The following is a 15,626-nucleotide window of genomic DNA, read 5'->3' on the forward strand; positions in this document are numbered from 1 at the left end:
TACTATAAGTAACTAGGACCCCAAAATAAGTTGATCGTGACCGATCCAGGTGACTGTGTCTGAGATTGCATCACAAGCTCTATCAATTAAATTTTGTTGAATCAAACAAGCTTTCATGAATCACAGGCTATCTGCAATTTGGATGCTTAGAATACAGGAGGTCAGCTTTCCCCTCCTGTACTCTAAGCCTCACAACCACACACCTTTATAATTATTTCACCGTAAGACTTTATACACTCCGCTCACCTACGGTTGCTGACTCCAAGATACACCCAAGCATTCCACTGTCACAAGCTACTTGAATACTCAGCTTTACTCCTATAAGCCAGTTCGAGATCCCTGCTCATCTCTTCTGCTCATGCTTCTTTTCGAAACACATTATTCTAACTCCTACATTGCTAAAATAGCCATGATCATCACAGACAGAAACACCCACCACCCTTTCAGAAATCCATCATCAAGAAACTAAACATTCCAGCCTGGGGCTTAATGCGGGTCCCTAAAGCCCCTGTAGCTGGGGTTGAAGTATCCTTCAGGGGACCTCCTTTCATCCTAGGACCTAATAAATCTGTAAAATACAGGGGTGTCTGAGACTCCTCACCACACGCTGTATGTGGGTCCAGAATATTATGTTATTCCACTGTCCCACCCTTTTTCCTTCTATTGCCTTATGCCGTCATAATCTCTTTATCCTGTTGGCAGGAAGTAAAATTAGATTTGAGATGCTTCCGTTTTACGTTTGCACGTTTGCTTATTCTTTCAGTCACCAATCAGATACCTTCTCCTTTGTTAAGTTATTTCTAAAGTTGCCTAAAAGCCCACACGTAAAAATTGTGCTCAGACATTCTAATACAGGTATATTTCCCTTTGCAGCAAAATTTAGCTTAAAAACAAAACCAACGTTGCAACTTACATTTTCTGTCATAATGCCATCTTGCACTTTTTATGCATACTTTTTGTTTTGTTTAAGAATAAACCCAAAGAATAAAACTTTCTGGCTAACATAAATGGTGTTGGTCAGCTAGAGAGGTCTCTTTGCTAGAAAGTTTCCCAGAAGTTGTATTGAAAATATGAACTAATAACTTGAATTGTGACTCAGTTTTTGACTGGAAGTGACATGCTGAATGGTTCCTTTGCAGGCAATGAAGAGAAAACAAACCTGGAGCTCATTATTTTGGTTGGCACCGGGGTGATTGCCATGTTCTTCTGGCTGCTTCTTGTAATCATCCTCCGGAGCGTAAAGCGGGTAATGAAACCGTTAGCCTTGCCATCCTATGGACATTTCTCTTGCATGATAAATGAGAACTGACTGCACTTCTTTTGTGTTGATTTCCTCCATTGTTCTTAAATCAACAGGCACATTTTTCCTTGAATGCTGTCACATTCTTGTATGGTTTTCGAAGGGTCACTTAATTGGGTTTTAATTGAGCGAGATCTAAAAAAAAAGTGGCACAAACTTTTCCCTTGTGAAAGCCTGATGAACTATTTACAGTGGACAACATACTTCTGTGATGATTCTGGGGCTGCTCGGGGGTGAATTAGGCATGCATCATTGGTCTTCTTTTGCACCGAAGGAATGCTCCTCTGTTTATGGATTTATCTGCTTCTTATTTTTATCCTGGATGAGTAGTGCTTTGTGGGTGAGCTGGATTGTTATTGTTTTTCAGCCCAAAGATGAAGATTTGAACGGTGGGTACTTGTCCATCATTATGGACCCCGATGAAGTCCCGCTCTGTGAGCAATATGAGCGCCTCTCCTACGATGCCAGCAAGTGGGAATTTCCCAGAGACCGGCTGAAACTTGGTACGTCACAAAATCATGCCATGATATAATATCTTGGATATGATTTTACTTTTGCATCCCCAAACTCTATTGAAACAAATGTCACACCACTTTTTGAACTAAAGCAAAGGGCGTGTGTTCGAGTGGCCAATCACATTGGCCCTACACAGGCTGAATAACTGAATGTATGCGTCTTTTAGTGTCTATTTCTGCATGCTCCATTATCTGTTTACAGTGCTTCTCCTGCCTCCTATATAAGCACTATGTGGCATCATGTAACATATATTTCCAGTGGCTGAGCAGGGAACCATCATCAAAAGATATTTATTATGGTATAGTCAAGCCAAAAAACATTGCACCTGGGGCTCGTTGAAGGATAGGAGCGTGTAAGCATTTTTCATCGTTTTCTGCTGTCAACGAAGAAAACCTAGGTCCTTATACAACCTAAACAAAATACCTGGAACAATGCTGTCCACTATGTAGGGCAGTGAAACATGATATGTCATTTACATTATCACAATTTCATCTTTAATTGTGGGGCAATTTTAGAAATTCCAGAGCCTCTGTGATGCATTTCCTGCCCAAAATGAATGGCTATATCTCACTTGTGTGATATATGATGTTTTGTTTTTGCAGTACCTGAATGACACGTGGTGGGTGATACACACAACCTGCTCATAACACTATTAGCTAGGCTCACAAGTTAAAATTGCACATGTACTTCCATATGTTCACTCTCACTTTTGGGAGAAAAATTACTTAGAAACTAACAAAAAATCAAGGGTATGTTTAGAAAACTGAAACATCTCACACAAATCACATGTGTAAGCATGTACTCTTGCTTAATGTGTTTGGGTCACATTTACAATAGTGTTCATGCTCTGAAAAGTGCATTGCAACTCTTAATTGTTCCTCTACAGGGAAACCATTTTCCCTGAGAGCAACCTCTTCAAGTACATCATTTGGGTTATTCACACCCATCGCTACTCTGGAAACACATTTCCACTTGCCCTTGTCCGAACTAAATCTTTGACCATATTCAGAATGGGAAATGTGGCTTGCAAAGGTTTGTGAAAACCCAAAAATTGCAAGTTTGTGGGTGTCAATCACCTTCCCAAAGCATCCCCATCTCTAAGAACAGATTTGCTTGCACTTAATCTTATCTATATAATAGTGCATGTGAGTAAATCCCCTTATGAGTGTAAATCCACACTTTCTTTTTATATATATATCTAACGAAAATTAAACTTGCAAAAACAACCTGATTGTGCATAGTAGGTCTAGGAACAACTTTGTGAATCAGACGTTACATGTTTAAGTCAAAGAATCCAGGTAAATGTATACAAAAGTAATCTAGTGGTTAGACAGAATGAACCATGTATGTGACTGAATGTCTGTGATGGGCCAATTAGCGAATTTATAAGATGCTCAAATCATAATGAATACAGTTTATTTCAAGTGAAGATCGTGTGGAACAGATACAGAACCAGGAATGTCTGATGTCATGATTGCCCTGAAAATACATCTTAACATTTTTGACTATTTTCTCTTAGGTAAACCACTTGGGCGTGGAGCATTTGGCCAAGTCTTGGAAGCAGATGCATTTGGAATTAACAAAATTGCTACTTGCACAACAGTGGCTGTCAAAATGTTAAAAGGTATCCTTAAACATTATATCATATTAAACAAGTTTTTGCTGTAAGTATGTACACAGTGAACAGAGATTTTAGCGATCAGATGCACACAAATTACAAACTGATCTCTTTACACTCCCCGTGTGTTAGAGACATACAACTGGACATTGTTTCAGTTCCATATTTACTTTTAATAGATCATTATGTCTATTGCCTACTGAAATACAGATTGTACTCTGAGCATACTTAAGTATCCTTAAATGTCTGCATCACTGGATCAGTGGTTATTAGTATTCAGTATCACATATTGTTTATTCTATTTATTTTAGCTTATGAATGCGTCTATTTTGTCCAGAGCCACATTTCTGGCAGTGGCAATGTCTCAGTACATGTTGCTGGCGCACACCAAATTAATTGACATTATGTCAGCTCCAGAGAATATGCATTTTCAATAGTTCAACAACAAATGTCGTATTTTGTGGTGGGATTTGATTCTTCAATCACCAATCTTAAATACTAACTGTTGATCGCGTTTATTTATTTGGCGATATGTAATGATTTATATTTATGGTCAAAACCCAAACACATTTTTAGCAGTTGGATAACAGGCTCCCTACAGTGTCAATGCTAACTAAAACATTCTAATTAATTCAGAGAAGGCAGATATATCCTCTCTATTCATTGGAACCATAGTCTGGAACTGTTTTTAGAGGGTGGGTGCTTTTAGAAATATGGTGCCATATTTTGGTAAAAGCACAAAGTTGCAGGGTTCTTCTATGGTTTTGACATTTTCTTCCTGAGGATGTAGCATGAACGAGGTGCCATTGTTTGTTTTACAGAGGGGGCCATGTCCAGTGAACACAGAGCCTTGATGTCGGAGCTCAAAATTCTCATTCACATCGGTCATCACCTCAATGTCGTCAACTTGCTGGGTGCCTGCACCAAACCTGGAGGTAAGGGTGGCAGTTTGGTGACTTCAGGATTTAGAGCCTGAATTCCTTGGAGCTGTAAACATTCATAGTCCAGAGTCCTTGTTGTGAGGTTTGTAATAGGAATCATCAGGAGCATCTCACACATGAAATGCCTCATGATAGTCAAGTGCTCACCTTCCCATGCATTTTTTTCACCACATCCAGCCCAGTCACTCCTTAGCCTCTTCCTCTGATGCTCAACATCCCCTGGCGTAAAATGCTCACACATTTTCTACATGATTAGCCTGGATAATACCATTTGCCCAAACGTATTGAGACAAACTTTTGGCCACTACAGCAAACGTCATTTACTCCACCTTAGAACACATTTGATAGGTCATTTCAGTGGAAACATTTAAATCATTGTGGTTTTACAGGTGCCAATGTCTTTAAATCTGACAACCCCGATTTAGAAACACATATTCTACTGAACTTATTAAAAATATTTTAGTTAGGTATATTCTGATACATGAGAGGAGAGCATAGGGCTGTAATAGTTAAAGTGAAACAAAGGTCTCGCGTCACATGCTAAATCAAAGTACGGATATAATTACCTTGTGAATATTTTTTGTTTATACAGGTCCCCTAATGGTGATTGTCGAGTACTGCAGATTTGGGAACTTATCAAGCTACTTGAGAAGCAAGAGGAATGCATTTGTGTCATATAAGGTGAGACATTTTAATCTTGTATGTAATAAATGTACATTTGCATTAAAAGAAATGTATAGAGAAATAGCCTGGTCTCGTAGTAAAGATGCACGTATTTAAAGAATACATTATGTCAATTGTTACTATTACATTTGCATAGAGCAGGTAAATCCTTGGACAACACCTGCTGCCCACTTAATTGTCATGTAGGCTCTGGAATGAATTGGGCCACGGCACCCCTACCCCTCCGGGGAGCTATATTGTCAACCAGCAGGAACCCATAATTAGTGTTCACTGATAGAACAATGCATGCTTGTTTCAAATTGCGCTAGATGCAAGTTATTAGTTGGGCTTCATATATTCATAACTGGTGTGTCTGTGTCAACGTCCTCTTCATTATCTCATAAACATATCAATGGATACTGACTACACAGTGCCAGTAATATGAAATGTGCTTTACGTTGCACTTGTCCATCAGTGGAATATATCTAAATCCTTGTACAGGTTGCATGAGACTTCATGTATAAGAAATATAGAATTATAGATTGGTAGCAGTGAAGTAAGGGAGCGTTTTTCACCAGGGATTCTGAGAGACATCAAATAGACAACAAGAGCAAAGTTTGAGTTGTCTATGATGTCTCAGAACCCTGAGGTGAGAAACATCACCGGAATTCCCATTTTACCGATCTATAATTTTATGTTATTTATGGCCCTAAAATCATCTCACCATGCTTTCACCTACCATGCAGGGGCAAAAGAGTAATGAGTGAGCTATATATAACATGGCCTCTCTTCTGTGTCCAAAGTATTTAAAAAATCTGGTCTCCGGCCACCCACCCCATCACTCCATGTGCCCTCTCCTCCAGAAGCTGTGCCTAGTGTCCAGCACTGCTCTGACAGACTCAGATAGTCTGGCCAGAGCAGACTGGAGTACCTTAATGACTTAGCAACAGTGGGTAACTTTTGCTATGTCATAGCAGTGATTACTGGATTTGAATCCAGTTATTCACCCTAGTGACTCTACCAGAGCCATACATAACCATGACAATTGGTGATGTTTCCATCCTTGCCATAATATAACAGATGTTTTGCACATTCACCCCGCAGTCTCTCGACAATATTGACAGATAATGGATTTTTATTCTTATCCTGCTCAATGGTACTGCCATCACCGTTCTTCCATAAGTGAAGGGGAGTGCTACTTGCATTCATTGGGCTTTGTGCTACGCAATCTTCATGTTGGTGAAAGCTCAGTAATGGCAGGAACTAAACAAAAAGTGGAAGTGTTTCACTAAGTAGATGACCTGGTTGACTTAGATCTCATTATAGTCCTAGTCCCCCCCCCGTGACACATGCTCCTCACCCCTAGTAGTGTGCATTGTTTATAAATCACACCCTGTCAATTTAAGAGACAGCAGCCTCCAAAGTGCCATTGTGCACTATCTGCTCATCAGATGGGGGTTTGCAGTCACTGCAGTCCCCCCGAACAAAGCTGCAAAGTTCGCTCAGGGATGCTCACCATTCTGAAGCAGCCTTTCCCAGGACCAAGGGTGTTCATTGCTCAGTATACTTGCATCTTTTACCTTGATGTTGACGCACATGTCTTTAGAGGGCAGCTGGGACTGCATCTCTTGCTTTATCATGTCCTCTTAGATGTTCCATTCTCATTCTGGGAATAAAAAAACCTGCAAGGTGATGTATGTACTCTGAAGGGTTCTTTCCATTTTGATGTGTGAAAATGAATATTTCATTGTAGAACAAAGCTGGACGATTTAGAAATGGGAAAGAAATCTATGTTGCTGACGTCCCAGATGAAGTCAAGCGTCGTTTGGACAGTATTGCAAGCAGTCAGAGTTCAGCCAGCTCTGGCTTTGCAGAAGAGAAATCCCTCAGCGACGTGGAGGAAGAGGAAGGTAAGTCGTTACCTGAAGGGTTGTGTTGTGAGCTTACTATAGAGGGTTTGCTTGAGTCAGTGAAGGAACTACTCGTACCGAGTCCTCTGCGGCCAGACGGATATCCTGCTACGATAAATTCATAAACATTAAGCGGAGCTAATCATAACATCGAGCATTTCACCACTTTCTGCCACCCTGACCCTATATTTTCCTGCTTGTATAATAGTACGGGTGCCAGAAACTTCCTGAAACTGAACTACTCACCTTTATCAGCTTCTTGTACCCACATTTACTCAGCCCCTCACAATTAGCACAGTCATGCAGTTCCCCAAACCACCGTTGTTTCTGTGCTTCTGCTTCTGTTCTTTACTACCAGAAACACAGCCAAAAGCACAATCAGCTTTCAGCTTCACCCACAGCGGAGATCTGTCCTTGCAAAATGGCCCTGTCTTCCTCAGGCTTCAGTACCTCCACATCAGTGTTGCAGTTTAATGTATATTTCAAATCCATGCTGTTCAGTGTGTATAGTCTGCTGTCCATCTTATGGTAATGCCCCAATTTTTAATGTATCTTTTTTGAACCACTGCGTTCATTTTGTCTTCTTCCCAGCTTCTTCTCCTTTTGTTTTCTTCTTCTTGTACTGCATTTATGCTTCTTGTGGTACGTCTTTGAGTTTGCTCCATATTCGTTTTTGCTGTACATAAGTGTCACCTCTAATACAGCACTTCACTAAAAATGTGCCGTTTGTCAATATTATCTCGAGACCAATTACAGCCCTGTGTCGCCACTCTGCTTATGTAAAACTTTCTAATGACAGTCCATCACCTACACTAAAGTTACGCACCATGTGTAGTCGTACTGAGTACTTCTTGCCTCTGTGTGGTCTGTATCACACTATGTTAGGTACAATACTCATTCCCTTGTTCCCCAAAGACACGTTTACAGTATACAGGGCTATGCAAAGAAGCTGCCATGTGTGTTACTCACAGGTGACTTTGTTTTTATCTCCTTCAAAGAAATTTGCAAAAATCCACTGACCATGGAGGACCTTATCTGCTACAGCTTCCAGGTGGCCAGGGGGATGGAGTTTCTGGCATCTCGCAAGGTACGGTGTCATGTCAGACTCAGCATTGAAAATATTCAGCACAAAGCAAACTGGTATTCCAAAATAAATCCACATTTAATTATATACATGCACATTCCACGTATTATTTAATGACAAAATGATGTGCCACTGAAAGCAGGCAGGGAAAGGGTATGGATTGTGATTTTGGATAAAAACGTAAGTATATACGGAATGAAGTGGAATGCTTGCTGTGAAGGCTAATTGCACAAGGAATGCATGAAAACTCTGACATTATTGGTACTGACTGCTAGAGCAGTGGATGGAATGCAGAGGAATGAGGAAAGGAAAATGTGAACAGAGAAAACAAACGGAGTGGAATATTAAAGTGGAGTGGATGTTATGAAGGCGTGAAGCAGTAGTAGACATGAAAATGTTGGCAAATGTATTAGGCACGGTACTGTTCAAGCCTATTCTGAATTTAGATTTCTATTAAGCACATAGGCAAGGACTAAATTTGTGTTTTTTGCTTGTTCATGTATAATACTAAAGTGTTGACAAAGCGTGTGTGATATCTGCTTTTTCACTTCATTAAGTTTGCAAATTCAGCTTAGGTGATAATTACACAAGAAGGTGACCCAGCCACGGATTACAGCAGTGTGTTTTAATTGTGCATTATCTATAATATGATAACAAAAATAAATATAAATTCCCTAATTTGAGAATTCTTTGTGTAACAGAACTGGGAAGTAGAGCCAAAGACGAGTTTCAAAACGCTTAGGACCTGATTTAGGAGGCCCTAGCGCCACCTTAGCGCGCCATAGGGTAATTTCTTTCAAGCTAAGGCCGTGCTAAAGTGGCTTTTACATGCGGCATATTGACAAAGCAGCACAATGCATACATTGCACCACTTTGCAAACACTTGTGCCACGTTATGCCTGCGCCAGGCATAATGTATGCAAGGGGTCATTCCCCCATTAGGAGGGCAAAAAAAATGGCATAAGGAAATCTAAGGCACTTTTAACGCTCAGAGCAGGAGTTAACAGGGGTCATGCAATTGAACACAATGGGCCCCTATGTACTCTGTAGGAGTAGCACCCAAATTTTGTTGCTACTCCTGCAGAGTACATCAATAGCATCAGGAATTCTGACGCTATTGCCCCCAACCCTGTGCCATGGTGCTCCGTATTTTAAATACTGCGCACACATGGTGGAGGTGGGGGGGAACTAAGTGCTCAAGTACAGTGGTGCCACATTTCCTAAATCAGCCGCATAGGGCCTTTTTACAAGTACGGCGGTCCGCAGTACCCATGGTGGCGGTCCAACCGCTGCAACCTTGGTCGTCCGACCGCCAGATTATGGTTCTGGCGGTCGAACCACCAGAAGACCGCTGCCACCACAAGGATCATGGACCCCAAAGGGTTGGTGGCAGTGCACATCGTGGTCAAGCATGGCGGTGCTGATGTCGACACCGCCGTGCTGATCACAACTTTCCTTTCTGCCAGCCTTTTCATGGTGGGGACCCTCCCATTAAAAGGCTGGCAGAAAGGCAAAGGCTGAGCCTCAGGGGAGGCTCCTGCACTGCAAAGCTGTTGGAAGTACCTGATGATCCTGCGAAGGAATGTAATTGGTTGGAAATAAAATTTCTGTATAAAGATACAAACTGTTCAAAGACTTGCTGTGGAAGCGGCATGTGCCCTAAAAAGTGTATCTGACTGGTAAATGTGTGTTTACCTTTCAGATTTATCAAATCTGTGAACCAAAACACAATATGTATCGTAATCATACAGCGCCATGATATGGTAATTTAAATGGAAAAGACATCTATGCTCCCGGGATCTGGAGCAATGTTCCTATATCCATCAGGAGTGCACTGATTTAGGAAACAGTTGAAGACTTGCCTCTTTAAAGAACACTAAATCAAAAGCACTAACCACCCACAACCCACAATCCTATTGCTGTTTTACTTTTTTTGTCTTTGGCCATGTACTGCACTCTATTGCCATTTAGCTAGGTTTGTGCTATAGAAATTTCTTAGGATACAAGGGTTAGGGGCCATATTTATACTTTTTGACGCAAAACTGCGCTAACGCAGTTTTGCGTCAAAAAAATTAGCGCCGGCTAACGCCATTCTGAAGCGCCATGCGGGTGCCGTATTTAATCAATGACGTTAGCCGGCGTTAGCCGCCGGCGCTGCCTGGTGTGCGTGAAAAAAAACGACGTACACCAGGCAGCGCCGGCGTAGGGGGATATGGAGCTTGGGCGTCAAAAAATGGGGCAAGTCAGGCTGAGGCAAATTTTTCGCCTCAACCCGATTTGCGCCGTTTTTTTCGACTCCCAACCCCCATAGAAATGACTCCTGTCTTAGCAAAGACAGGAGTCATGCCCCCTTGCCCAATGGCCATGCCCAGGGGACTTATGTCCCCTGGGCATGGCCATTGGGCATAGTGGCATGTAGGGGGGCACAAATCAGGCCCCCCTATGCCACAAAAAAAAAAAAAAAAAAAAAACCTACCTGGACTTACCTTAATGTCCCTGGGATGAGTCCCTCCAGCCTTGGGTGTCCTCCTGGGGTGGGCAAGGGTGACAGGGGGTGTCCCTGGGGGCATGGGAGGGCACCTCTGGGCTCCTTCAGAGCCCACAGGTCCCTTAACGCCTGCCTTTTCCAGGCGCTAAAAAACGGCGCAAAAGCGGCGTACGTCATATTTTTTGACCCGCCCACTCCCGGGCGTGAATTTTGCCCGGGAGTGTAAATACGGCGCACATGCCTCGGAGTCGATTATTTAGACGGGAACGCCTACCTTGCATGTCATTAACGCAAAGTAGGTGTCCACGCAAAAAAATGACGCAAACTCCATGGACTTTGGCGCTAGACGCGTCTAACGCCAAAGTATAAATATGGAGTTATTTTTGCGCCGGAATTGCGTAAAAAAAAACGACGCAATTCCGGCGCAAACAGAGTATAAATATGCCCCTAGATATTTAAATCCAATGTGAAAGGAAATGGGAAGTCGTTCTAGCTGGTTGGAAATTGTTCCTGGGTACATTGGAAGAAGAGTCAGTAACTGAGAATGAGCTGGACAGCAGAGTTTCAAATAGCAGAGGAAGACGTAGAAAAAGTAATAAAAAAGAGAGCATTTTTCATCTGATTTAAGCACAGAAAGGATCCCATTTAGAAAGCATTTAATAGCGTGGCAAGCTATAAAATAATTTACGGGGGCTGCCAATCAGAGTACAGATCATTGCTAAAAGCGTTTACTATTGTCCATTCAAATAGGTTTTAATTGCTGTTTGTTTTGACTCAATTGACAGAATTTGTTTTTACTGTGAACATAAAGGGCCATATTTATACTTTTTGACGCAAAACTGCGCTAACGCAGTTTTGCGTCAAAAAAATTCGCGCCGGCTAACGCCATTCTGAAGTGCCATGCGGGCGCCATTTTTAATCAATGACGTTAGCCGGCGTTAGCCGCCGGCGCTGCCTGGTGTGCGTGGATAAAAACGACGTACACCAGGCAGCGCCGGCGTAGGGGGATATGGAGCTTGGGCGTCAAAAAATGGGGCAAGTCAGGCTGAGGCAAATTTTTCGCCTCAACCTGATTTGCGCCGTTTTTTTTCGACTCCCAACCCCCATAGAAATGACTCCTGTCTTAGCAAAGACAGGAGTCATGCCCCCTTGCCCAATGGCCATGCCCAGGGGACTTCTGTCCCCTGGGCATGGTCATTGGGCATAGTGGCATGTAGGGGGGCACAAATCAGGCACCCCTATGCCACACAAAAAACAACAAAAAAAAAACTACCTGAACTTAATGTCCCTGGGATGGGTCCCTCCAGCCTTGGGTGTCCTCCTGGGGTGGGCAAGGGTGACAGGGGGTGTCCCTGGGGGCATGGGAGGGCACCTCTGGGCTCCTTCAGAGCCCACAGGTCCCTTAACGCCTGCCTTTTCCAGGCGCTAAAAAACGGTGCAAAAGCGGCCGTACGTCATTTTTTTTGACCCGCCCACTCCCGGGTGTGAATTTTGCCCGGGAGTGTAAATACGGCGCACATGCCTCGGAGTCGATTTTTTAGACCGGAACGCCTACCTTGCATGTCATTAACGCAAAGTAGGTGTCCACGCTAAAAAATGACGCAAACTCCATGGACTTTGGTGCTAGACGCGTCTAACGCCAAAGTATAAATATGGAGTTAGTTTTGCGCCGGAATTGCGTAAAAAAAAACAACGCAATTCCGGCACAAACAGAGTATAAATATGCCCCAAAATGTCTCAATGTCACCTTAAGTTAGTGGGTTGGATGATGTTTTTTGCTCTAAAGCGGGTTTCTGCAGCAGTTATTTTTTCATGCATCGATAATCAGTTGAAACTGAGGGAATTAAATATATGAAAGAGGTTAGCTGCTAGTCAGAAAGGTCTTAAATGTCTGACAACCTTTATTTCCTCTTCTCTTTGCAGTGCATCCACAGAGACCTGGCGGCTCGCAACATACTCTTGGCAGAAAACAATGTGGTCAAGATCTGTGACTTTGGTCTAGCACGAGACATCTACAAAGACCCAGATTATGTGAGGAAAGGAGATGTAAGTTGTAACATAAACTTGGCAAGGAAAGATGTATTTTGGCATTGACTCACAATCAAGCAAACCTTCCAGCTATTCTTCTGAGACCTGCATGTGTCCTTGCCTTCATCCGATCCATCTTTTTTCTGTTTTCAGGCTAGACTTCCTCTGAAATGGATGGCACCAGAAACCATCTTCGACAGGGTGTACACAACTCAGAGTGATGTATGGTCCTTTGGGATTTTGCTATGGGAAATATTTTCATTGGGTGAGTATCATTAATCTTGGATTGAAATGTTGTCAAACGCTTGACCTAAATACCTCTATTGTTTGCACTGTGGATGACAGTGTTTATCATAACAATATATTTACTCTTCCAGGTGCCTCTCCTTATCCAGGCGTACATATTGATGAGGATTTCTGCAGAAGGTTAAAAGAAGGAACCAGAATGAGAGCCCCTGAGTATGCGACTCCAGAGATGTGAGTAATTGAAATTCATGTCACACAATACAGGGATTTGCACCTGGGGAAGTGCCAATACACTGGTTACTCCCTCCCCTCATAAAACATATTACTGGCCAAATGCTTCGCTCATGAATCCTGAAGTAGCACGACCTTGCTGCCTTTTACCCTCCCAGAAAAAATAACCTGGCAACCTGCCATCCTTTTTGACCTCTTTTAGAGCTTTCACTTCAAATATTAATAAGATATAACTGGCTACATGGTGCCATTTTCCTCTCTGGGCTTTTTCTCCTCCTGCAGACTTTGTCAGTTGCGGCTCATGGGGATTAAAAGGGATGGGGTGGCGCGTGGCAGGGGGGAATAATAATAAAACACAAAATATATATAAAAACAAAAAAAGTACCAGCTCCGTTCCCGTGCCGCTCCGTGCTGCTCGTCTCTCCCTCGTTGCTCCAGGCAGGCACAGGCTCCCAGCCTGCCCTGCGCCAATCCTGACGCTGCTCAGAGCAGGTTTAGGATTGGCTGGGAGCACCCAGCCAGGGCGCTCCCAGGCAGACTGGGAGCCTGTGCAGCTCTCGCCAGCCTGGCAACTGTGTTGCTGGCCTGGGGAGAGCCCTGTGCTCATGTGTGTTTGGCTGACCCGAGACGGCCAGCCAAACGCAAATGCGCACTGAGGGGAGTGCACAGTGCACTCCCCTCATCTTCGTCATACCCCATGGCCTGCCCCTTTAACAACCAAATATAGTTTATTATTGTTTGGTTGTTAAAGGTTTGCAGAGGCTGCTGCTGGTGGGGGGGGGGGGAGAGTGGGGGGGGGGCAACACTCCTCCACCCTAATGGAGGAGCCACCCCCGGGCTTCGTGATGCCATGCCAAAATGCACTATTTTTTAGTTCACTGGTGTGACATCACACCAGTTAACAACAGCATCCAGAACCTGCTGTTTAGTATAATTGCTGTCTGTTCAAACCATTCTTAATAACTTTCTCTGTGTGTTTGTGTATGTATTTATGTTTGTTACACTCTCTAACCTAAAGGCTTTTTAGACCAATACAGCATTTAGCATAGCCTGTTACAATTACTAAAGAGGAAAAAAGTCACTACACACATGGCCAGAATATTAAATATTTCTGGGAGATGGACATACCTTTTTGTATGAGCACAAGTTTTATAAAGTGTCACAACTCCATAAAAAATGTCCAGGACACATGTTTTATAAGTGTTACAAACTCATAACAAACTTCCAGGACACCATAGGGAACTGTCTTCTAAAAAAAGAGTTGGAATGGTGTGAAGTCTAACGTAGATCTCCATGATACATTTGTTCTATTAATCCATTACTTGCAATAGCCTAATAAAAGAAACAATCATTTCCACAGAAATGTTACAGAAATGCAAAATTCTCTTATCAAAGCTTGTTAAAATAGAGCTTGACTGCATCGTCCCTAAAGGGACCCCAAACTATTTTTGATACGCTTCTGTCTAGAGGTGCCTCTTTTTGTTTAACACTGAAAATTACAATCCCCCCAAATCTCCCCTCAATCCTAAATGAAATTTAGTTCTACGTCCACATTGTGTTCAAAGCATCATTTGTGGATACAGGGGAGTAATTGCTATTTATGTGAACAAGATCTAATCCACAGCAGAAATATACAGAAATATCAGACGGTGGTAAAACATTTCTTGACCATCCAAGAGAGAAAAATAATGCAACGCTATGCAAAAAGATATTATCATATTATGGAAACACACACCTGTATAACTTTAAAAAATGTTTTGAAAAACATCTTTGAACTGTGCAATGAAAGGAAACATTGCTTTGTACAGTATGTAACCTGGTTGCCTCATTAGTAAATAACCACTGTGGATTTTGTTTTTTCTCAGTTATCAGACAATGCTCGACTGCTGGTACGGAGATCCAAAATTAAGACCTATCTTTTCCGAGCTGGTGGAACATCTGGGAAACTTACTGCAGGCAAGTGCTCAGCAGGTATGTGAAGGTTGACAATTTATTACAGCTATAAATTGTGCCAGGGCATATTTGTGCCTTGTAAAATGTCTGTGAATAAAGCTAAAGCTGTTGTTTGCATTAGGCCATGTAATCTAATTTGTATAATAGACCCACACAATTATACATATAAAGAATATTTTGGCCCGTATTTATACTTTTTTTAGCGCCGCATTTGCGCCGCTTTTTGACGCAAAACGGCGCAAACCTACAAAATACAATGGCATTTTGTAAGTTTGCGCCGTTTTTGCGTCAAAAAACGACGCAAATGCGGCGCAAAAAAAGTATAAATACGGGCCTTTATGTTTTGCCAATAACTTTGGTGCCGATTGACAAATCTTCACAAAATGTTCAAGACCTATGCTTCAGTTGAGTGGGGGCCTCGAAAAAGGGAGGGTCTCAAAACACATTTTCCACATTAATTTTCCCATAGGGTCTTTAGACGTGCCTAGAGCCTGAACTGATGAACGGAATTACACCAGATTTGGCAGGAAGCTAGATCCTCCTGTTCCACAGATTGTGCTTTTTGTAATTTGGTGTAAATCCGTTCAGTAGTTTCTGAGATATTAGAGGGTAAAAAATATAGACATCTAGGGACGCAGAGGATCTGTG

General features: G+C 42.4%; 1 protein-coding gene across 2 annotated transcripts in view; it reads left to right on the forward strand.

Annotated features, from left to right (window-relative positions):
• The window catches only part of KDR (kinase insert domain receptor), a 75,061-nt gene that overhangs the window by 47,351 nt on the left and 12,084 nt on the right, over positions 1-15,626 (forward strand). The window contains exons 16-26 of one of the 2 annotated variants that reach the window (XM_069201143.1): positions 1,140-1,246; positions 1,668-1,803; positions 3,336-3,440; positions 4,256-4,369; positions 4,968-5,056; positions 6,792-6,948; positions 7,947-8,035; positions 12,444-12,566; positions 12,702-12,813; positions 12,926-13,025; positions 14,891-14,996. In XM_069201143.1, the coding sequence (XP_069057244.1) occupies positions 1,140-1,246; positions 1,668-1,803; positions 3,336-3,440; positions 4,256-4,369; positions 4,968-5,056; positions 6,792-6,948; positions 7,947-8,035; positions 12,444-12,566; positions 12,702-12,813; positions 12,926-13,025; positions 14,891-14,996 (1,238 nt within the window). The remainder of the gene's footprint in view (positions 1-1,139; positions 1,247-1,667; positions 1,804-3,335; positions 3,441-4,255; positions 4,370-4,967; positions 5,057-6,791; positions 6,949-7,946; positions 8,036-12,443; positions 12,567-12,701; positions 12,814-12,925; positions 13,026-14,890; positions 14,997-15,626) is intronic. The other variant, XM_069201146.1, reaches the window with a different exon arrangement.

This window comes from Pleurodeles waltl, chromosome 1_2 (genome assembly GCF_031143425.1).
Source record: "Pleurodeles waltl isolate 20211129_DDA chromosome 1_2, aPleWal1.hap1.20221129, whole genome shotgun sequence".
In the NCBI taxonomy this organism is placed as follows: domain Eukaryota; kingdom Metazoa; phylum Chordata; class Amphibia; order Caudata; family Salamandridae; genus Pleurodeles; species Pleurodeles waltl.